At 37.1% G+C, this 23,041-nt stretch overlaps 1 protein-coding gene across 4 annotated transcripts in view; it reads left to right on the top strand.

Moving 5' to 3' along the window:
• Positions 1-23,041, top strand: part of LRP1B (LDL receptor related protein 1B) — a 1,824,802-nt gene that overhangs the window by 1,257,680 nt on the left and 544,081 nt on the right. For all 4 annotated transcript variants that reach the window (XM_070581263.1, XM_070581262.1, XM_070581261.1 and 1 more), the window contains one exon: positions 21,024-21,173. In XM_070581263.1, the coding sequence (XP_070437364.1) occupies positions 21,024-21,173 (150 nt within the window). The remainder of the gene's footprint in view (positions 1-21,023; positions 21,174-23,041) is intronic.

Genomic DNA, 23,041 nt, shown 5'->3' with positions numbered 1-23,041 from the left:
TGGATGATGATTCAACATTCAATAACAAATATTAGATGTCTGCTACGTGTCAGTTATTGTTATATTTGAAAATGACTTTTAAACAAGTTCAGAATAACATTTTTAAATTTTAATTTGTGCAAGATATATTATTTTACCAGAAATAACTCAGAACCTCATTACAAACTATACTTTAAATCAGAGTTAATGAGTATGGCATGTGAGTCAAACATTCATTTATTCAAAAAAAAGATTTTTATTGATTATCAGATTTTGTATTAAGCCTGTTGGTAAAAATGTGACACTGTCCTTTTCTTTGAAGAGCACAGGAGCTTAAATCACTTTAGATTCCATTAAGTAAATTTCACTCAGTGACCTTGAGCAAGTTACTGTTAGCTTGATGGTGCTGTTTTCCTCATCTGTAAAATCCAGACAAAATGTCTATTTTATTAAGTTCTCATGAGGATTGAACGAGGAAAACTTATGAGGAAAACATCTGGCCTACAAAAATAGAACCTGTCCGGAGTAGTAGTAGAAGGTATATTGGGTCCAATAGACTGGAATTCGAATGATTTGATCATCTGCAGTATTAAGTATAAATGAGTTCGGTGAAGAATCAACGTAGAATTAAATCCACAGAAATCTAACAAAGAAATACATTGTAACCACGTGGGCTTCTGAGATGGCAAATTTGTATGCAGACATAAGGATTTAATTCTGTATTGCCTTGTTAATGCTAAGAGACAAACAAGTTTCAAGTACCTGGGTTCTATTCTCAGATCTTCCCAGCATAGCCCCCAGGGCTAAAAGTCAACTGTGCTGTCATCTTCCTCTTGGAGTTCTTGATGTAGTTTACAAATAGTTGTTACTTACAAGTCCCTACTGGTAAATTTCTACTTTAGCTAACTAGTCATGTTAACCAGGTGCTAGCTAGGATTGATGGTCTCTGTAATGCTGAATGAGAGACTGTGTTATTTATATATAAATGTAACAAATTATTTTACTTTTTTATGTTTCCAAAATCTGAACGCTCTGTGGCAAATCTCTAACCTGCTGTATTCTATCACACTTCTGTCACAGATATCTTTATTTTAGATGCACAGAGGAAGAAAATGAGCAGATAAAGTCTTCCCCTGCCTCTATTCTTGCCCACTTCCATACAGTGGGCAATGTTTCTATGTTGGAAGGTCACTAACATCTACTTTGATAACATTCACTATCCTTAACTGCCACTCCAAATTAAGTAAATTAAATTGTTCAAAGTGTAAAATACAAGAAGAAGAATGAACTTCAGGAACCTGGAAGCTAGGGACAGCTTATAGGAACTTTCACGTTCACATAAAACATTCCTTTTGCTGTGTTTAGGGGACAACGTGGTTGGGAAAAAAGTTGGTTTAAAAGCCAAACAAATTTGGATTTGAATCTCTTCTTTGATACTTATTAACTCTGTGACTTTAAACTCATCTCTTACCCTTTCTAAGACTCAGTTTCATTACCAGTAAGATAGAGATAATTGTGATGCGGGGTTGGTGAGCCGAGGAGTCGAAAGAAAGATTTCTTGGACTCTCAAGATCTGGCAGTAGTGGTCTTTTATTTAGAGAATAGTGTGGAATAACATGAGGACAGTAGCCATGGGCAGTCAGAGCTGCTGCTGCATGGCGACAGGACCCACGGGCAGGAGGAGCTGCTGCTGCCACCACTGCTGCTGCTGCTACTGGCATGGGGACAGGACCCATGGGCAGTCAGAGCTGCTACGTGGGGACAGGACCCACGGGCAGGGGGAGGTGCTGCCTGCCCCCGCTGCTGCTGCTGCTGCAAACGTGGGTGGAGAGTAAGGCTAAATTTAAGGCATAGGTATGTGAGTTATCTCTTTACAAGACAAAGGAAAGAATATGTAAAAAGAGTTGTTAAAATGGTATCAGTGCCTATAGGGTCTGGTTATTGGGTGGTCCTATAACTTTTAGTTAAGAATCAAACCGGATTGAGTAAATGGCAGAAGTCACCGCTTAAATATTATCTTCAGCTAAAGACAAAGGAGAATGTTGGGGGGGAGTCAGTTACATGAGGTTGCCAGACAGAAAACGACTTAAATTCTTGCCTTCCCCATTAAGAGTTTCCAGAGACAAGGTCATCCCGCTTCCTCCTGGTGCAAAGAGGGAAACATCTTTACAGATGGAGATTTCCCTTACAAATGTAAATGTTTCCCAACAAAGGACAAGCAAACTCCACTCTTGAGAGTTGCTTTTATAAAAGGTAACTAGCCCCCTTCTCATCTGCAGTTTTAAATGGAAATGATGCGGGGTCGGTGAGCCGAGGAGTCGAAAGAAAGATTTCTTAGACTCTCAAGATCTGGCAGTAGTGCTCTTTTATTTAGAGAATAGTGTGGAATAGCATGGGGACAGGACCCACGGGCAGTCAGAGCTCCTGCTGCTGCCGCTGCTGCTGCCCCCGCTGGCATGGGGACAGGACCCATGGGCAGGCAGAGCTGGTGTGTGGGGACAAGACCCACGGGCAGTCAGAGCTCCTGCCGCTGCCCCCACTGGCATGGGGACAGGACCCATGGGCAGGCAGAGCTCCTGCTGCTGCCCCGAGTTGAGGGTTAGGGCTAATTTTATAAGGCATGGGTACGTGACTTATTTTTACTGGAGAAAAGAAAAGATGATGTAAAACGTCATTAAATGATTTCAGTGCAGATGGGGTCTAGTTATTGTGCGGTCATATAACTTTAGATACAAATCTGGCCATATAGATCGGCATGTAGGTGAGGATGCCCTGGGCTTCGCTCCCTGGGGCGGTCCTAATTCATACCATAAAAAAAAGTCCACCGGGTCGTATAGTTTGGCATGTAGGCCAGGTCACCTTGGGCTTCTCTAGCTGGGGCAGCCTTAATCCACATCATAACCAGCCTAAAATAATCCTCATCAATTGTATCTACTTTTTGGGGTTACTTTTAGAATTAAAGGCTCATTGCAATATCTCATGTTCCAGCAACTCCACACTTACTTATATACCTTAGGGAATTCTTTATATCTATCTATCTATATATATGCTGATAGAAACAAATACAAGGATGTTCAGTGAATCACTGTTTATAATACTAAAAGAATTTGGAAAGAGCATAGATCTTCATCAAAAGAGGAATGAGAAAGTAAATGCAACATACTTACGTGCTGAAATACTGGATATACGTACAGATATGTTTATGTTTATATGCAAAGATAAAGACATAAATAGATCTCAAAAGCATTGAGTGAGAAAAGTAATTAGCAGAATGACATGGTATGATACCATTTACATAATTTCAAAATGGAACACCCAAAATTAATACATATTTCTCCTAGATGCACATATATATAAAACTAAGGAAAAAAGTAAACTGAAAATATGCACACTAATTGTATAATAGCAGTTATCTCTGGGAGGGACCAGTAATGACATTCAAAAAGAAAATTTCATCTTTATCAAAAGGGATTTTACTATATTAGTAAAATTAGTCTCATATTTCATAAAAAGATTCAAATTAAATACAATAAAATGTTGATAATGTTCAATTCTGGGTACTCAACACATCAATGTTTATTATTTTCTTTTCTCCTCTGTGTTAAATGCTGGCTCCTCAAAGTATTGCCGAAATGGCCTGCTGTTTAGACAAAGCTGAGTTTCTTGCTTACCACACTAAGACAGCATTAATTCGTCAGTGTCTTAGTAGTGTCTTAGAGGAGGCAGGGCAAAGTTGAAATACTAACTGAGATTTTTAAGTCTATTTTAAGGCAAGTGTTTCAATAGGAGTCTTGGTTAGGATTGAGTAAGGATCACTATATAATAATTTTAGATTGGTGGGTACAGAAAGAAGATTTTGAGGGAAGGTAGTTCAAAGCGTCTTGAGGCGTAAACTGTCATTTGGTGCTTTCTTTTGCTGAAGAGTTGATGGCTTATTCAGGAAGTTCCTGAAATGGACAATAATGTTATCTACAACTCATCTTCCTAAACAAGGGTTCCTTAGAATAGTTAAGTTATGACACTGAGGACGGTAGAATAGTAAAGTCATGTTAATGTAGACAATAAACTGTGTCTTTGGTTTTGATTCTCATCTGTAAAATTCAGCCTTTATTTCATGGATCCTTTTGGGGGGTTTTGCTCATTTAAAATGCATTAAAAATCCTGTGTAAAGAAATTTGTACACTACTGTATTCTTCACCAGCTGACTCTAAAAAATGATCTACAATAGGAGATAGGAGACGTTGTGTATTCATCAAGGTTCCATGAGAGAAACAGAACCAGTAGTGTTTGTGAATGGATAGATAGATACATACATACATAATAAATAGATAGATATAAATATATAAAAAGAGATTTATTACAAGGATTTGGCTTTTGACCTTGTGGGAGCTGGCTAGGCAAATCTGAAATCTTCAGGTAGTCTGGAAACTCTCAAGCAGAAGCTTAAGCTATAGACCACAGGCAGAATTTCTTCTTCAGAGAAACCTCAGTTCTGTTCCTAAGGCCTTTCAACTGATTGGATCAGACCCACCCAGATTTTTTAGCATAATCCCCTTTACTTAAAGTCACTTGATTGTAGATGGTAATCTCATCTACAAAATATCTTCACAGTAACCTGCAAGTTAGTGTTTAATTGAATAATTGGGGACTATAGCCTAGCCGTGTTCACACAGAAAACTAATATCACAAGTTTTGAACATGAACTTTCCTGTGTTTTATTCACTGATGTATATACTTGCTAGTGTGGTAATTGTGTGTATGTTGATCTAAACATAGATTTCCATCATTATTTATGTAAAATCTAAGTAAAAGCTCTATTAAATAGAAATGGTAAGTGAATGAAAAGTTAGCTGGCATTTAATAGGCAAGCTTTCTGAATAGAGGCTGGGCAAAAGATTTTTGGTCTGAATTTATCATGTTAACTTGGTATAGATTGTTGTATAAACTATGATATGTGTTCTTTTTAACCTAGGAGAAAAAGAAACAATGCTTGAGAATGTCTTGTAATGGTCACAGAAATAACTACATACAAACATTTTTGTTTAAAAGAAACAAAAGGAAGGAAAACAAACAAATCCACAATCAACCCTTCTTTCTTAAATCCAAATCCATGCGTTAAGTGGCTACTGTTAATGTGGTAGTTTAAGCACTGTGGATGACACCAAGGTGAATTTTTACGTAATACTTGCTTTGCAGTGTTTACATAACACTGGGAAAGAGAATCAGAAACTTGTGGTAAGAATCCATGTGTTGGTTGAGGTATGTGAGAATCTTGAAGAAAAAGGAAAGAAGGAGTTCCTATAATCCCCTAGTTACTGGGATACAGGTACATAAGAGAGATATGGACCATTTCTTCATGGAGTTTACAATCCAAAAGGAATTGCAGTGTGACTAAAACTTATCCTCTCCACCTATATTTCCCTTCTTTGATTCTCTCAACTTGTCAAGCTCCTTCCCCTAATACCATGTTTTAACAAGACGTTCCTTTGCCCAGAAATGTCTCCCATCCTCTCTTAGTTTCTGACCTACCTGCCAGATTTCAACTCAAGTATTACTTCTTCAAAGAAGCTTTCCCTGACCTCCTCAACTAGGATGAGGTCTCTTAAAACAGACACTTTCAGCACCTTTGTTTCACCTTTCAGCTCTTGCTGTTATTTTAATTTTCCATTTGTTTTTGGACATTTCGTTAACTACTGCTTACCAACTAGAAAGGAAACTCTTCAAAGCTAGGGACCGTATCTGTTGTATTTACCATCATGTCCTCAGCCCATAGCTCAATGTTGGCACATAAGTAGATCTTATTTGTTGAATGAAGTGAGTACTGTTTCCTATCCAGTAGCAAGAGGCTCTTATAGGATTGCATAAACCTAAGGTTTATTTGTCTATCTTGAGTAAGATTACTTTGTGAAAGAAGTGCATACTCAGTCATTTGGGTATAGATTCATGTTGTATTCCATTCATTGTATCTGATGAGTAGGAAACAAAGTACTCTCATGTTTATATTTATTTATTCCATCATTTTCTCAAAGTATAGAGTGCAAAAACTATGTTAAGTGGGTTGCGTATAAATAAATGCATGACTAACTAGAAGGAAAAGTTGGAAATAACTTGATTTCTAAAGTGGCTTTTCCCCGTGTTTCTCTTGCTATATCTCCTCTCTCCCCTGTCTAACCCCATGGCCATTTGGCTCTCATTCATACCAAGAGATTTCTCATAAAAAGAAAGAACAAGCAAAATAGAATTGGCCAAACTATTTACTTACTGACAAGTCCTCTGAGCACAGGGTATAAAGATAAAACCGAATTCTTTTATAGTAACCCCACATTCATTCTGATCCTGTTAATTGTAATTTTCTATCTACCTTAATAAGATAGAGACTCTTATCTGTAAATTAACTATAAAAAATATTATGGTGAATAAGTTTATAGCAGGAAAGTCTTGTCTTTTTTTGTGAGAGATGGGGGCCAGTTAGGATGCTGCTGGTTTCAAGAGTTTTATAGGCACTGATTAAAATAAAAATTATGTTGCATGGTAACTATTCTTCTTTTTTAGTGAGTTCATATTAGTTTACATCATTGTGAAATTTCAGTTGTACATATTTCTTGTCTGTCATCACGTGCGTGCTCCCCTTCATCCCCTATGCTCACTCCCACCCCTCTTCCCCTGGTTACCACTGAACTGTTTTCTTTGTACATGTGTTTGTTTATATTCCACATATGAGTGAAATCATATGGTGCTTGTCTTTCTCAGTCTGGCTTATTTCACTTAGCATAATACCCTCCAGATCCATTCATGTTTTTGCAAATGGGATGATTTTGTCTTTTTTATGGCTGAGTAGTATTCCATTGTACATATATACCACATCTTCTTTATCCAATCATCAAACAATGGGTACTTGGATTGTTTCCACATTTTGGCTATTGTATATAGTGCTACAATGAACATAGGGGTGCATATGTTACTTTGGATTGTTGATTTCAAGTTGTTTGGGTAGATACTCAGTAGTGGGATAGCTGGGTCATATGGCGTTTCTATTTTTAGTTTTTTGAGGAATCTCCATACTGTTTTCCGTAGTGGCTGCACCAGTTTATATTCCCACCAGCAGTGTATGAGTGTTCCATTTTTGCCATATCCTCTCCACTATTTGTTGTTTTTTCATCTTGGTAATTATAACATTCTGACGGGTGTAAGGTGATATCTCATTGTAGTTTTATTGGGGGGTGGGGAAGATCAGCCCTGAGCTAACATCTGCTGCCAATCCTCCTCTTTTTGCTGAGGAAGACTGACCCTGAGCTAAAATCTGTGCCCATCTTCCTCTACTTTATATATGGGACGTGTACTATAGCATGGTTTGCCAAGACGTGCCATGTCCACGCCTGGGATCCAAACTGGTGAACCCCGGGCCGCCAAAGAGCAACGTGTGCACTTAACCACTGCACCACTGGGCCAGCCCCTCATTGTAGTTTTGATTTGCATTTCCCTAATAATTAGGGATGTTGAGCATCTTTTCATGTGTCTGTTGGCCATCTGCATATCTTCCTTGGAAAAATGTCTGTTCATATCCTCTGCCCATTTTTTGATCAGATTGTTTGTTTTTTTGTTGTTGTTGAGTTGTGTGAGTTCTTTATATACTTTGGAGATCAACCTCTTGCCTGATAAATGATTTGCAAATATTTTCTCCCAGTTAGTGGGTTGTCTTTCCATTTTCTTCATGATTTCCTTTGCTTTGCAGAAGCTTCTTAGTCTAATGTAGTCCCATTTGTTAACTTTTTCTTTTGTTTCCCTTACCCTAGTAGACATGGTATTTGAAAAAATGTGGCTAACACTGATGTCAAAGAGTGTACTGCCTATTTTCTTCTAGGGATTTTATAGTTTCAGTTCTTACATTCAAATCTTTAATCTATTTAGAGTTAATTTTTGTGTATGGTGCAAGATAATGGTCTACTTTCATTCTTTTGCATGAGGCTGTCCAATTTTCCCAACGCAATTTATTGAAGAGACTTTCCTTTCCCCATTGTATGTTCTTGGCTCCTTTGTCAAAGATTAACTGTCCATACATGTGTGGTTTTATTTCTGGGCATTCAATGCTGATCCATTCTTTTTCTAAGTTACAGTGTTTTCACTGTGGGTACTTGAACCATTTTCTTAAAATATATTCAAGATTGTATTTTGTGTTTTCTTTTTTTAAATTTTTTTTTTATTTTTGCTGTTATTTTTTTCCCTCTAAAAGGACAGTTTAGAGCTGTGAGGCAAATGAGTGGACAAAATATTTTTTTGGCTTTCTATATAAATTTAGACTGCTATTTAACATAGTATCAAGGTTAAATCTCATAAGGAAATATTTGATACAGAAGAATCTTTGAAATGCTCTCAAGAATTCATACCGTTGTAATCCCACTTTACAAGACTCACTTAGAACTATTCCCCTGAGATGATTTCTAAAATGGAATTTTCCAGTACTGTGAATGGACATATGAAGGTGTGAAAAAAGTAAATGCAAACATGTTTTTTTTAGTATACATGACGGCTATAGCCATGAAATACTTACATACATAGAAATATTTATTGCTGTGTTATTTCCTCATTAAATTTCACTAGTATTTTGCACTGCAGGCAATTGCTGTAATTATTATTTCATGATGAGTCTGTCTGGCTATCTCTGGCTTAAACTGCCTCCCCACTGCCTTCCCCCAACAATTTCCATGAAGAAAATTAGGAGACTAGAAAGGAGGAACCACTGTTCAATTCATTTTCTCCTCATGCATATTGTTTGTCAGATTATAAATTATTTTTTCCCAGATTAGGAGAAATCACAATATTCTGTCTGGTGAAGCTGAGGAAGTATCAACTTCTAACAATCATTATCTTTCACCCTTTATGGTACCTTTATTCTCTCCATATCTTTGTGTTTGCATGGAGTTATCCTGGGATGTATGATACAGTAGAACAATCATCACTTTGGCAACAAAAATAATCTAATTATAGTAACTACTTTTTAAGCATTTAGAATATGTCAAGCACTTGCAAAATGCTTTGCATTAGTCATCGCACAGTAATCATTTCTGGAAGTCTTCCTTGTCCTTCCTTTTAGATTCAGAAACTTAGGTTTATTGAAAGAAGTCAGTTGCCTGTGATGAATGGTAGAGCTGGGATTCAAATGCAGGTTTATCCTCTTCCAGAGTCACATTAAATCTTAACCACTATGCTACATCCTGAGAGGCTGATTTCATACGGTAATTTCCTGGTCTCAAGCAAAGCTCAGGGAATAAAACTGGTATTCTTTCAAGCACGGAAAGTGGGAAAGAAAAATCCAGGGCTTGGATACTGCTGAGAAATTTGGGCTCAATTAGGACACAGCAGTCAGCTTTTCTAAGCAGCCAGGAGTATACAAGAACCAATTTCACCCCTGTGCCAATTGTGCCTTATAATTAATTATTTCTGAATCTTTAAATGCTAGTTTTAAACAGCAATGTCACTGATATACTAAGCTTTCTAGTTTATGGAATTGTTTTTATATTGTAATTCACTGGATTTCCCTTGCTTGTTTGCTGTTAAATGCATATGTGTGATATGGTTGAAATAGAAGTGCATCATAATCTTATCAAAACACCCAACTTGGCATTTTATGAGTGTGTATCACTGAAGACTAAGTGATTGCAGCCTTCAGACAGTTTGGGCTGAATAACTTTGTTTCTCTTAAATACAAATCAACATCCCAGTTATTCATTGTTGAACTAAATATTCTCAAGATTTATTGCTCAGTTTTGGATACATGAAGTGCTTAGAGTATTTTGCATAACAGAGGATTTTAATTTACTACTTAAAGCCATTTCCATGTTTAAAATGTTTACATATTAAGAATTTTATCCCTTAAGCCTCAAATAAAGCAACTTGCTTGTCAATCAGCATTACCCTTCATGGCTTATTCCTAAGAATCTTGGGTACTATATATTTTATTTCCTTGATGTTTTCCCTTTATTTTTAATGTAATCCTAAGCAAAAGTCATTTGTTTACTCAACCTTCAAGTATACTTTCTCGAAACCTATGAAGCATTTTTCTTAATATTTAATCATTCCAACCCATATGCTATATAATGCAAATTTTGAAATCTATTCATGGATAACATTCATAAGTACATTTTACTAGACCAAAAGAATTCAAGGGACCTCATTTTTGAAAAATAAGATTAAAACAAATTCCTAGATATGTGTCCTTGCTCTACATAATGCAGTTATATTATTTATATATACTTATTACTCAGCACAGTCACTTTTATTATGTATGAAGCACAATCAAGAGGTAAAGTTGTGCACACCAAAAGAAATGTTAAGAATAGATTACAAAAATGGCCAGAGGAACCAACAAACTAATATTAAAATTATACATGCATATACACACAGATAATTTCAGTTTATTACACTGTTTCATCTGATCATTCATTTACTTGGTCTTTCAAATGCTATCATTAAAAAAAATGCTATGAGGTGTAAACTAGGTGATGTGGATTAAGGCTGCCCCAGCTAGAGAGGCCCAAGGTGACCTGGCCTACATGCCAAATTATACGACCCAGTGGACTTTTTTTATGGTATGATTTAGGACTGCCCCAGGGAGAGAAGCCCAGGGCATCCTCACCTACATGCCGATCTATATGGCCAGATTTGTATCTAAAGTTATATGACCGCACAATAACCAGACCCCATCTGCACTGAAATCATTTAATGACGTTTTACATCATCTTTTCGTTTCTCCAGTAAAAATAAGTCACGTACCCATGCCTTATAAAATTAGCCCTAACCCTCAACTCGGGGCAGCAGCAGGAGCTCTGACCACCCGTGGGTCCTGTCCCCACGCACCAGCTCTGCCTGCCCATGGGTCCTGTCCCCATGCCAGCAGGGGCAGCAGAAGTGGCAGCAGCAGGAGTTCTGACCGCCCATGGGTCCTGTCCCCATGCCAGCGGGGGCAGCAGCAGCTGCCCTGCCTGCCCATGGGTCCTGTCCCCATGCCAGCAGGGGCAGCAGAAGTGGCAGCAGCAGGAGCTCTGACCGTCCATGGGTCCTGTCCCCACACACCAGCTCTGCCTGCCCATGGGTCCTGTCCCCATGCCAGCGGGGGCAGCAGCAGCTGCTCTGCCTGCCCATGGGCCCTGTCCCCATGCCAGCGGGGGTAGCAGAAGTGGCAGCAGCAGGAGCTCTGACTGCCCGTGGGTCCTGTCCCCACGCACCAGCTCTGCCTGCCCATGAGCCCTGTCCCCATGCCAGCGGGGGCAGCAGAAGCGGCGGCAGCAGAAGCTCTGACTGCCCATGGGTCCTGTCCCCATGCTATTCCACACTATTCTCTAAATAAAAGAGCACTACTGCCAGATCTTGAGAGTCTAAGAAATCTTTCTTTCGACTCCTCGGCTCCCCGATCCCGCATCACTAGGTACCAGACCCTGAAAGTGAAATTTGTGACTCATTATCAAGAAGCTCAAAGTGCAACAAAGGAAAAAGACCTGGATAACTACAAACCATTTGATGAGATCTTTAGTAGAGTTAAACAAAACAAAAACACTTAATGTTGTTCTTGAGTACTATCTTCCAGGCACCAGAAGGTTAATATAACTAGATACTGTAAGCATAGAGCAAGCAACTAATTCTTTGTGGGGAAGAAACATAGAGGGAAGAGTTGTAACCAAATGGGTGATATTTTGAAATTTTAACCAGATCTTGAAGGATAAACACACTTTTTAAGGAAGTGATAGATAAAGGGGCTTATTCTTACTAGAAAGGATAAACAGGCATAATAGGCACAAAAGAGTGGATATATCTAGGAAACTCTAAATTTTTCTGTGTGACTAGAAAAAAGAACTCTAACGAGAACATTTGGTGTTATACTGATAGGAACTATAATTTAAAAATGTTCAAATGACACAATCTAGTTCTCTTAAAAACATTTTGTTCTATTTCACCTATCAAGCTATTCAGTATAGTTTTGGCAAATTATGAAACTACAGCTATTAAAGCTTCAAAATGATTTTTTAGACCAAAACACTTCTCAAGAAATAACCTGTCACTGGTTCTGTTCTTTCCTTCATTTTTGCATTTGTTATTTTCACAAGGCACATAAATTTTGCTGATCATAAAGAGCTTGAAATATAGGACAAATTGCCCCAGGTTCAAGGATTTGTGTGAGGGAGGATGGAAGAGAGGCTGAATCTTAGCTTGATACGATAAGCAACAAGGAACTGAGTTAATTAACTTAGCTCTGTAACTCTGTACATTAATGACTTCTAAAAGCTGAGTGAACTGAGAAAGATGATCCCAAGGAAAAGTTTAGATCAAGTTAAGATAAGGGCAGTATAGATACTTGCAGAGGAGGAAAAAAACCTTTTTCCTCTATATTCCTAGGTTCTCTGTCTGGAACCCTGGAAATTAGACTGACAAAAGACAGATTAACAAGAGAAAAATGGCATTTATTAACACGGGTAGCACACATACACATGGGAGAAAGTGATTGATGACTAACTCAAAGGAGTGGTTAGAACTTGGGCTTATATAGTGTAGGGGAGGAGGACATTTCCTCTCCCCAAATAGGGGTTCATCTGGCCGGAGAACAAATTAAATTCACATGAGACAGAATAGCAAGAGAAAATTAAACAAAGCTTTATGAGGAACCATGGCCCAGGCCCTTTCTTCCCAAAGGAATAAAGGGCACCTAAGAAGTGGGGTGCACAGAGTGGTTATATAGCCCCAAACAGGGTGTTTCACATGTGATTGAAATGTCCCTCCCACAATAGTCACAAGATTGCCCTGTGGGCACAGCGCTTGATGGACACAGCAGGTAGTGGTCTGCTGTCTCAGAGGGCGTAGCCGGAGGCAAGTCTATTGTCTGGAGCTGGGCGGTTACAGGTGAGCGCAGCAATCAGTTCCTAGCCTAAGGAAAGATGCTTAATCCTTAAAGAAATGCCAAAGTTGGGAGGGGGAGGGAAGTCAGCTACAGGAGGTTACCAGAGAAGCACAATAAAATGCAGATTTAAGTCCTTGCCTTTGGTATTGATTAAGAGTTTTTAGAGAGAAGGTCATCTCCTTTCTTCTTTCTGGTACAGAGAGGGAGGCACCTTCTACAGATAGAGATTTACCTTACAAATGTAAGTGTCCTAACAAAGGGCAAGTTCGATTCCTCAGAGCCTCCTTCCCTGTCCCAGTTTATCAAAAGCAATCAGCCTCAAATAATCCTGATGCCAAAGAGACATATCTTGGGGTGGCCAATTCCAGGTCCCCACAGTCCCGCCTTTGAAACTTTTTAAAGTTTCACAATCCAGAAGCTGAGTGGTAGATTGTTTCATCTCACTGAACACATTTCTGAGTCCTGGTAATAGATCAGTCCAGTTAAAGCCATTTTAGAAGGCGGCGATGCAGGTGTGCTCCCAAAGTTAAGCCTATATTTTGGAAGCAAGCAATCAGGTATTTAATAAGTATTTCTATGGAAATAAAAGAAAAACAAGGTTAATGGTTGGAGCAAATTATAAACTAGTTCCTGAGTCCAGGAGGCAGCCAGTCAAGAAGACTTCTAGATGTTAGAGTCAAAACATCTTTAGCAGCTTGAAAGGTCTCTGATGATGTCATCGGCATTCAGGTATCTTTCTGAGTGGCTTACAGCTTACAAAGCAAAAGACAGGAATCTCTCAAGTTTCTATCAAGTCGTTCAGCTTTAGTTAGCAAGGCTTCAGGAAAAAGAGCAGGTTCAATTCTCAATGATTCCAACTGAAAATGAGGTAAAAAAAAATTGAAAACATTAGTTTGGAGATTTGTAACCAGATATTTCAGTAGAAGAATTCAGGATCCAGTCCAGTTCACAGGTAGAAAAAAAACCTCAAAGACAATTAACAAAACTAGGATCCAACATCCACAAATGTGTATTATAGTTTTTCACTGAAACATAGTTCTTCTCTCTAAAATCACCCTCATTTTTACCAAAGATAGCCAAATTAAGACTAATTGGTTTGCAAAATAAGTTTAGTTTCAAGAAACTTGGCCCAATTATTTACATAAGTGCAGCAAGAATAGCAATTGATCATATAGGCTCTTAAATCTGCTTTGCTGGAATTCTTTGAGGAATCTCAGATTGAACTTTAAAGGTCTCTCGAGGCCAGAAAAGCCAAGCCAAGGACTTGCCGTCAGATTTTGCCTGCAGTACCTACAGATTTGGGTGGATTCCTCTCTTCTTGAGGTCCCCCAAAATATTCCGAGGTTCCTTACATCTGCCAGATAAGCAAGCTTCCTTACTTACCAGGTAAGATTGCTGGAATCTCTCTCTGTAAAGCAGGGTACCAGGCCCTTATTTCCAAGTGGCTTGTTTACACAAAGTCAACCTTATTCCTCAAAGGCAGTATTGTCATATCCGAGTCTGTATGTTTCTCTCAAATATGACATTCCAGTCAAAGCCTGGGTAATATAACCAATGTTTCCAATTGTGTCCTGTTATAAGGAGAACAGATTCTTATTGAACTTATGCAAATAACTATATTGCCATGAAATAACCATACTCACAAAGAGTTTCCAAATTCTGGAGGGATCAGGTAGGGAGAAAAAGATAAATGTTTCAGCTTTGCTCACAAAGGTATAATTTCACCAAATTGCTAAGTCATAGTTAGCACAAGAGAAAAGATTTCCTTAAATCTGAGAAAACAAAACAACACATCAAAAACAATATTTCAAACAAAAGTCTTAAAAAAATTATAATCATCCTCAGTTCATTCAGTCCTGTATAACCGGTTCTTGATCTTAATCTTCTGTTAGCAGTTTTATGAGGTCATCAGTTTCTCCATTAGATTTCTGTAATTTCTTACCCAGAGTTCAGTTCTATGATCTCAAAGTTTATCAGAAAACTGTGTTCCAGAGTTAAGTGTCAGAGTCCTTTCCATTAATCCCTCTGAAGATTGAGACATATTTGCAAAAGAAACCTTGCAAAAGGTTTCTTTTCCCCTCCTCCTTTTCTCCCCATACTGTCTCTCTTCCATTTATAAAATTTTATCACTTTAAAATGTTGTATAAATAGAGTCATACAGTATATAAGCTTTTGGATTGGCTTTTTTCCCCTCAGCATAAATCCTTGTAGAGTCATCAAAAAAAAGCTGCTATAAACATTGGTGTACAAGTTTTTGTGTGGACATAAGTTTTCATTTCTCTGGGGTAAATGCTCAGGAGTGCAATTGCCTATGGTAATAGTCTGTTTAGTTTTATAAGAAACTACCAAGCTGTTTTCCAGAGTGGCTGTGCTGTTTTACAGTCCTAACAGCAATGTATCAGTGATCCAGTTTTTCTTTGCATCCTTGTCAGCATTTAGTGTTGTCACTATTTTTATTTTAGCCATTCTTATAAGTGTGTAGCGATATCTCATTCTCATTTTAATTTGCATTTCCTATGATGTTGAACATTTTTTTGTGTGCTTATTTGCCATCTATATGTCTTCTGTGAGATGTCTATTCATTTCTGTTGCCCATTTTCTAAATGAATTTTGTTTTAACTGTTGAGTTTTGAGAGTTCTTTTCTTGGTACTACGCTTTTGTGGGTTATGTGGATTGCAAATATTTTCTCCCACACTGAAGTGTGTTTTTCATTGGCTTTCACAGAACAAAAAAGTTTCTCATTTTGATATGTCTGGATAATTGAAAGACTATTGTGGTTATGAGTGAAGTATGCAATCTGAGTATTTCTCATTATTATCTCAAAATTATCAGTTGTATGGGTTACCAGAGGGATGGTTGTGAATTTTACAATAAGATTTTATCTGGAAAGGAAAATATAAAAACCTATACTACTAATAAATAGCTAACATTTATTGAGCACTTTCTATATGCCAGACACTACTATATAAGGCAATTGTTCTTATTATTACAACCTCACAATGGTGACGTGAGGGTGCAGCCAGGCGAACGAAGCCTGCTTAGCCTTCTGATGGATGAATCCAGAGACAGGTAGACAAATTATTGAAGAATGACACCTTATATTTTTGTTCCCTTCAGAGAGAAGCCACAAATGGAGCAGGAGAAGTTCTTGAGTTTCCTCAGCGTATTTATGCTTTAACTGAGAAAAAAAATCTGAGTATTCCCAGGAGGGATAAAGCATTTCTTGAGATAACCTAAATAATGAACAGGAAGTTAAGCTCACTCTACTTCCCAGTGGCATAACTATGCTCCTTAGGAGCTAAAAGTTCAATGTTTCAGAAACAGTTTTGCCCCAGAAATAATCATGCCTTTTCTGGTAACTCTGAAAAGATCTGCATTTTGGGGTATCCAGGACATTATAATGTCCCCGTTTTTCTAAGTGTGTTTTCGATAGCCAGTTTCTACAACTTTCACAATCGTAGAAGCAGAAGGGGTTGTTTTCTATTGTCTGAAGTGAACTCTACAAAGAGAATATTTAGAGGATTTCAATGTTATTTGTTACGCCTATCGAGAGGCCTCGAAGTAAATCATCTACATTTTAATATCCAAGGTATGTCTTCCTCTCCGTCTACATCTTAATGTTCCCCTGTCTCCAAAGATCTCACACTTTCCAGCAAAATTTAAAAGGTCTGGTTAAACCTATTAAAAATTCAAATTTGAAAGATTATGAAAATATGCAATGATTAAAAGGAATTTCTTAAATTTTATATTCTAAAATCACCTGGAGAGATTTTTTTTAAAAAATACCAATGTTTGGGACCGACTCAACCCAATTAAATTGGAATTTCTGGAAGTGGGACCCAGGGATCAGTATTTTTAAAAGCTTTCCAGATAATTATAATGCACAGCCAGGAAAAATTTTGAAATGAAATTTTATAAGTAATGGAAAAATACTAGGAAAGTAGTATCTCTAGAAAGTCTTAATTTTTAAAATTCATTTTTTCTATATATTTGCATTTTTGTTTTAATTCTATATTGTATAATACATTGATTTACTTTTGTCATTTAAAAAGAAGTGAAATGAGACAAATAAACTTTCCAGTATTAATTGTAACAACACTTAAAACTTAACAGATTTAATTTTTTTAGTGATATACAGAAAATATAATTAGATTATATCATTATTAAAAATATGTGGCTGTTTCTTATACCAATGTGTGGATTATTTCTATTATGAGAGCAATTATATAATTTTGGCAAATTACATTGTCTCAATTAAAAAGTAGCTGGCCTGTTAAATCAAAATGTCCAAATGAAATAATAAATTAAGGAAAATGTTTGGCTTAAAATAAAGAACGTTAGAATTGAAACATGTGGATTAACTCTGCATTTTTACAATAATAGGAAAGATAGAGAAATGGTAGATTTTTCTTTTCATAAAGGTTTTTCAACTTATATGACTTTTTTTCCTTTGGTATACCTATTATATTACTGAATCTAGATTTCCTCTTTTGATAACCAAATTCAAAAGATTTAAAAAATAAGTTTTGCAGAAATGAGGCAATATTACTAGTGGTGTATTCTTCAGACAGATCTCACAGCTATTTTCAAGATATTTTGATCTCAGTTACCCACTCTGAGGACCTTCTAGTACAGACACAATTATATTTCTTTACATAGGTTCCAGGACAGTTTTATAAACATGCTCTTATTTGATCTGTTTTCTCATGGCTATTGATTTAGCTTTCCAAAATCACTGAGTACTTTCGATTGCATCAAAACTACTGTTAGTTCCCTGCGTAGTGATTCATCTCTAGTGCAACTGGGATCTGATTCCGACATTATTCCAGTGAATGGATACCAATTAATTCTTCAGTGTTATTAAGACCTAAGTTTATGATAGTCACAAAATAAAAAAATCTTATGATGCAAAAACTTTTATATTAATAAACTATAAATATATACTTCTAAACATATCTATGAAATTAGAACATGTGTCACCAGCTTCTTGACTACATAATAGGATTTTTAAAAGATTTCAATTCTATTTGATAAACTTGGGAATAAACACACTCAAGAACATTTAGAGGTAAAACTGATACATTTAACAGGAGAGAAGATATGTGTAAGTGGCTAGGTGACACGGATCACATGTTATATGTGTTAATGTAGGAACTTTAAATATTTTCTTCTTGTGAATCTTAAAATTATTAATCCTAAGCTATTCAATCTTAATATTGATGTAGAAATCTAAGCCATACCAAGTAGAACTATTGTATCACTACCCTTTGTATTGTCATGTATCTGGGGATAAGTAGTATATTAAAAAAATTCTGTTGTGAGAATGATTCAACTTTACTAGGCAGAACTCCTTGAGGACAGTTTATGATATTTGTAATGGAATTAATCAGATAACCCATTCATTAATTCAATGTTTATAGGTTTTCTTCTCGGCTCTAGGCATTGTGCTAGGCACTGAAGATGAAAAGCTCAGTGACACAGCTCCTTGCTTCTAGGCACTCACAGTGCAGAAACAAAGATGTTGAGTCGTAGACTCTGGGGAACTTTGACCCAAACTCTGTACCTTCCCTGCTCTGTGTAATAACTGCTTTCCACAGCCTCCGTTAGACTCCAGAAACTGCAGGCTGTTAGACGGATGAGAAAGTTCTCACGTTGTGGGTTAATTTGGAGTTAGGCACATTCAGTGTGAATACACCCTCTCCTTCCAAAAAAGGGGTTGAGGAAACTCAGAAAAATGCATTCCCTAAGAAAGGCCAGTCAAGAATACTGATTGTAAAAATCAAGGTTAAGGAAAATAATAGATTAGTCTCTTGAAGGCAAGAGTAAAGTTAGTAGTGTAAATGCAATTACTTTACCATTGCTGGAGATGGGTCACAAATCTGACGCTTCAGTTTCTTTGCAGCCAAAGCAAAGAGAAAAATATGACTAGTTACAATTTTATATTTTCCACATAGAGCTTTTTCTGGCACTGAGCCCCAAAAGAAATTTCTCCCATGGGTCCTTTTATAAAGAGGTCACTGTGTAATATACTATTTTCAGGCACTATATCCTGGGAAGTGTAACAGTGGGTTTCCTATGGCTACTTCTTAGAACATCCTTCATTTAAACCAAGGGCACAATGCCAAAGCTCAATTCAGCAAGAAATTCAGAGAGGCAAAACACAGCGATCTAAAAATGCAGATAGCTCTCTGATGATTTGGCTTGATTGAGAGATAAAATTTAGAATACCTAGAGGGATAGATAACTTTTCTAAAAGGGAATTCTCCATAAATGTATTTGTTAATTCAATTCTTGATGAAAATTCTGCAACAGAAAGTTCAGGGTTATATTTTGTATGTAAATCTGTAGTAAAGATATCCTTCATTGTTAATTAGAGATGGAATTATATACTTTAGGTAGTCAACTAAGCAGAAGGTAAAATAGAACACTTCTGGAAATTAAGTGGTCTAAACCAGAATTTATTTATACTACAAAACATGCATGAAGGTGGCTTAGGAAGTACCTGCAGAATAACCAAAGTTTTTCTCATAAAAAATTGAATGGTGAATGACTTTCACCCTGAGAACATTACGCCATAGAATATGACTCTGGTAGTTTTGGATTATTTTTCCATAGTAGTTAAGGCCAATCACCCACTGTGGTCATCAAAAGAAGTCTGAAAACTTCATCCTTGCAATGTCTAATTTTAGGCATTGTGATTTTTCTTGTCAACCTTCCAGACTTCTACTAGCAAAATACACCAATAAGTCAGTAATTAGCTGGCGTATTGTTTACACTTGTTAGATCATTTCTACTTGATTAAAGCTGGTTTGATAAATCAGTTCCACTCTCTGGCCTGTAGTTGAGCATATTTGGGCTACATTTAACTCTCTCCAAATGCACTTGAACTCGTGTGATTCTCTTCAATTGCCACCCCTTCCTCCCTCCCTTCCTTCCCTTTTGTCACCTTAAATTTTTTGTGTGTGTGTGTGAGGAAGATTAGCCCTGAGCTAACCTCCACGCCAATCTTCCTCCACTTTGTATATAGGATGCTGCCACAGAATGGCCTGATGTGCAATGTGTAAGTCCAGGCCTGGGAACTGAACTCACAAATTCTGGGCCGCTGAAGCAGAGCACGCAAACTTAACTGCTTCACCACCAGGCTGGCCTCTAGATCTTTTTTTTAAATAAGGAAGTGATTTTTGTGGTTTATTCGTTTTGTTCTCTGAAGGAGATCCCAGAAAAAAGTTTATTGTATTGTATGCCTCAGTATATGTCCACACGTTCTTTTCTACGAGTAGTTGTGGGTCACAGAAAACCAACATGAAGCCACTGAGTTATTGCTGTTCTGTGGACCCTGAGCTTCCTGAGCATGCTAGTAAAGTAGATGTGTACTGAGAACCCTTGGCAATCAAAATGTACGTGTTCTGAGACTTTTGAAAACACTGTAATATGTGAAATTGTTCATAAAATACAAGAAAGCTAACCTACAGTAACAAACTGCCATGTGGGGCTAACAGTCTTAAGCCATTGGCTTGGTTCACAGACTTGTTGATTGGTTTATCTCCCCATGGCAGCCCCTCAATGAGCCCAATTCAATTCCATGCATCAGTGAAATTACTAATAGTTGAAATTCTTCTACCTTTGGATTTACTCGAAAAGACTCAAAACCACCAATTTAAATCTATAACTGCCTAAAGTAAATTTTGCGGAAGGTAGAGGAGGAATTATAGATTTCATTGATGAAATTAGTATCCCAAATGAGTATTACACATTAAAACTTTCTGAGGCATAGTGGTGTAATGAAGAGGGTAGACACTCAATTTAGAAACAGACACTTTTTAAAAATTTCTGGAATGTCCTCCTACTAGCAAGAGTCTCAAGTAGATTTCTTAACTATTCTAGGTATTATTTTCCTTATCATAAAATGGAACAGTCATTCCTATCAATGTCACATGATTGTTGTGATAACCAACAGACATTACTGAGTGCTGATAAAAGTATATTGTTTCACAGAGAATTAAAGTAACGTATGTGTATTTCCCTATTAGCTAGATCTTTTTTTTAAGACAAAATCTGAACTTGCAACTTTATTTGTGTGCCCTCAAATCCAGTGCTAGGTGAATATTACAATTTAAGTGGCTACCATTATGTTTAAGTTGTATAATTTAATTACAGGTCTATCGATAGACTATGTGGAAAACAAGCTTTATTGGATCAGTTCAGGAAACGGAACCATAAATAGATGCAACCTGGATGGCGGTAATTTAGAAGTAATAGAGTCAATGAAAGAAGAATTAACAAAAGCTACAGCCCTCACCATCATGGGTAAGTGCAATGGTTCTATAGCTGGGGTGCTTCGTATTGATTGGGGGTTGACTAATTATGACCTGTTAAAAGCTCGGAAAAGTTACGGCTCCATTAGCACTGGAAGCACATTCAAATTGCACATCTCTGTGAGGTTTTCTTTTCTTTTTTTAACCTTAGCAAACAAATTTGTAAGATTATTCAGATCAGGGACTTAATGCTGTTAGCAATACTAACTTTACTGTTATTGATTCTTGGCTTACTGTGACTTGTAGCATTTTACGATTATTTTTTGTGTTCCACTGCAGTGTTCTAAAGTGCAAGGGCCTTGTGTGTTTGTCATATTAAAGTCAAATCTGGCATATCTCTGCTTATAAAGGATAGCTTGATTCACACAGATAATTCAAGAGACAAGGCCACAGGGTCCATTGACCAGTGATCGAAATTATTCTCCCTCAAGTAATTCTTTCCCAGACTTAGGAAAGAGTAGAGATTTTACTGATTTAAGCCTTATTTCCATTCCTTTTGTTCAGTCTTCAGGAAAAAACAGGTGCCAGGCGAGTAAGGTGATTGGGAAACTAACAGGGAGGTATGGCTTTCCATAGAACAAATAACCAACCTCTACTGTATTTTTATTAGAAACTGATTTTCGAAATGTGAATTTTAATTTAAGAAGATAGTTTGGGTTTTAAAAATATGTTAAGAGTGGATACTATAAAGAAGTGCTTTGGGGCCTGCCTGGTGGCGCAGCAGTTAAGCACGCACGTTCTGCCTCTACAGCCCGGGGTTGGCTGGTTTGGATCCCGGGTGCAGACATGGCGCGGCTTGGCAAGCCATGCTGTGGTAGGCATCCCACATATAAAGCACAGGAAGATGGGCACGGATGTTAGCTCAGGGCCAGCCTTCCTCAGCAAAAAGAGGAGGATTGGCAGCAGTTAGCTCAGGGCTAATCTTCCTCAAAAAAAAAAAGAGCTTTTTAGTGAGGGTGACTGCATCTTTGCTTAGTGGATGGCTGGCTCTCAGCTGAAGTTAATAGTCAGTCAGCAATGTAAGGATTGGACATTCCACAAAGAATCTCAGCAGGTACATTTGGCTCCAGGGAATCCGGAAACTGATTTCATATTTGCAATTCTGAATATCATGAAGCTTTCAGGATAACTTTTAAAAGAACATATACTGTTTAGAAAAAGTCAGAATATATTTTTTAAAGTTGATTTATGTAAGTAATAAATTAGGTCTTTTAATTTAATATTCTGCAATCTTTAAACTCTTCTACTATTTCCCAGATTTAATGAGAGTTTTTTGTTTTTGTTAATGACTGTTCATGAGTATATGAAGTTTATAAGTAAATAATCATTAGTTGAGAAAGATTTAAAACTTCATTTTCTAGAAAAAAATGTTTTTATCACCTTTGATTCCAATTAGATTAAAAATATTTGAATGAAAGTGAATAAGGTTTAGGTATTGCAAGTTATCATTTAAAACAGGATGAGTCAGAAAATAAGGCTAAAATTGTTTAATTCAGTTCAGTTCAACACATATGTAGCACCTTTGATGTACAGACATTGTGCTTGGCTCTGAAGTATGAATATAGACATGAACACTAGTCTCAAAAAACATACATTTCTGTGAGGGAGGGAGAGAAAAGGAGATTGTTTCAACCAATCATTAAGTACTAAGATGCTCTCTATTGCAGTTTTCATGGCTGAGAAATACAGATTTAAATATATTGGTCTACATCAGAAAATTGCAAGACTCACTTGGAGATGTAGGTGAATGCACTTTTGAAAAAGTAGAATTTTATGCAGACATCAAAGATGGAGCCTGGTGTCACTTAATTTGATTCTTAAAACACTCTCTAATTTTACCTAGTTGGGCATTTTTAGATT

This window comes from Equus przewalskii, chromosome 17, assembly GCF_037783145.1.
Source record: "Equus przewalskii isolate Varuska chromosome 17, EquPr2, whole genome shotgun sequence".
Lineage (NCBI taxonomy): Eukaryota > Metazoa > Chordata > Mammalia > Perissodactyla > Equidae > Equus > Equus przewalskii.
The sequence above is the reverse complement of the archived record's forward strand: the minus strand, read 5'-3'. Positions and strand labels throughout refer to the sequence as shown.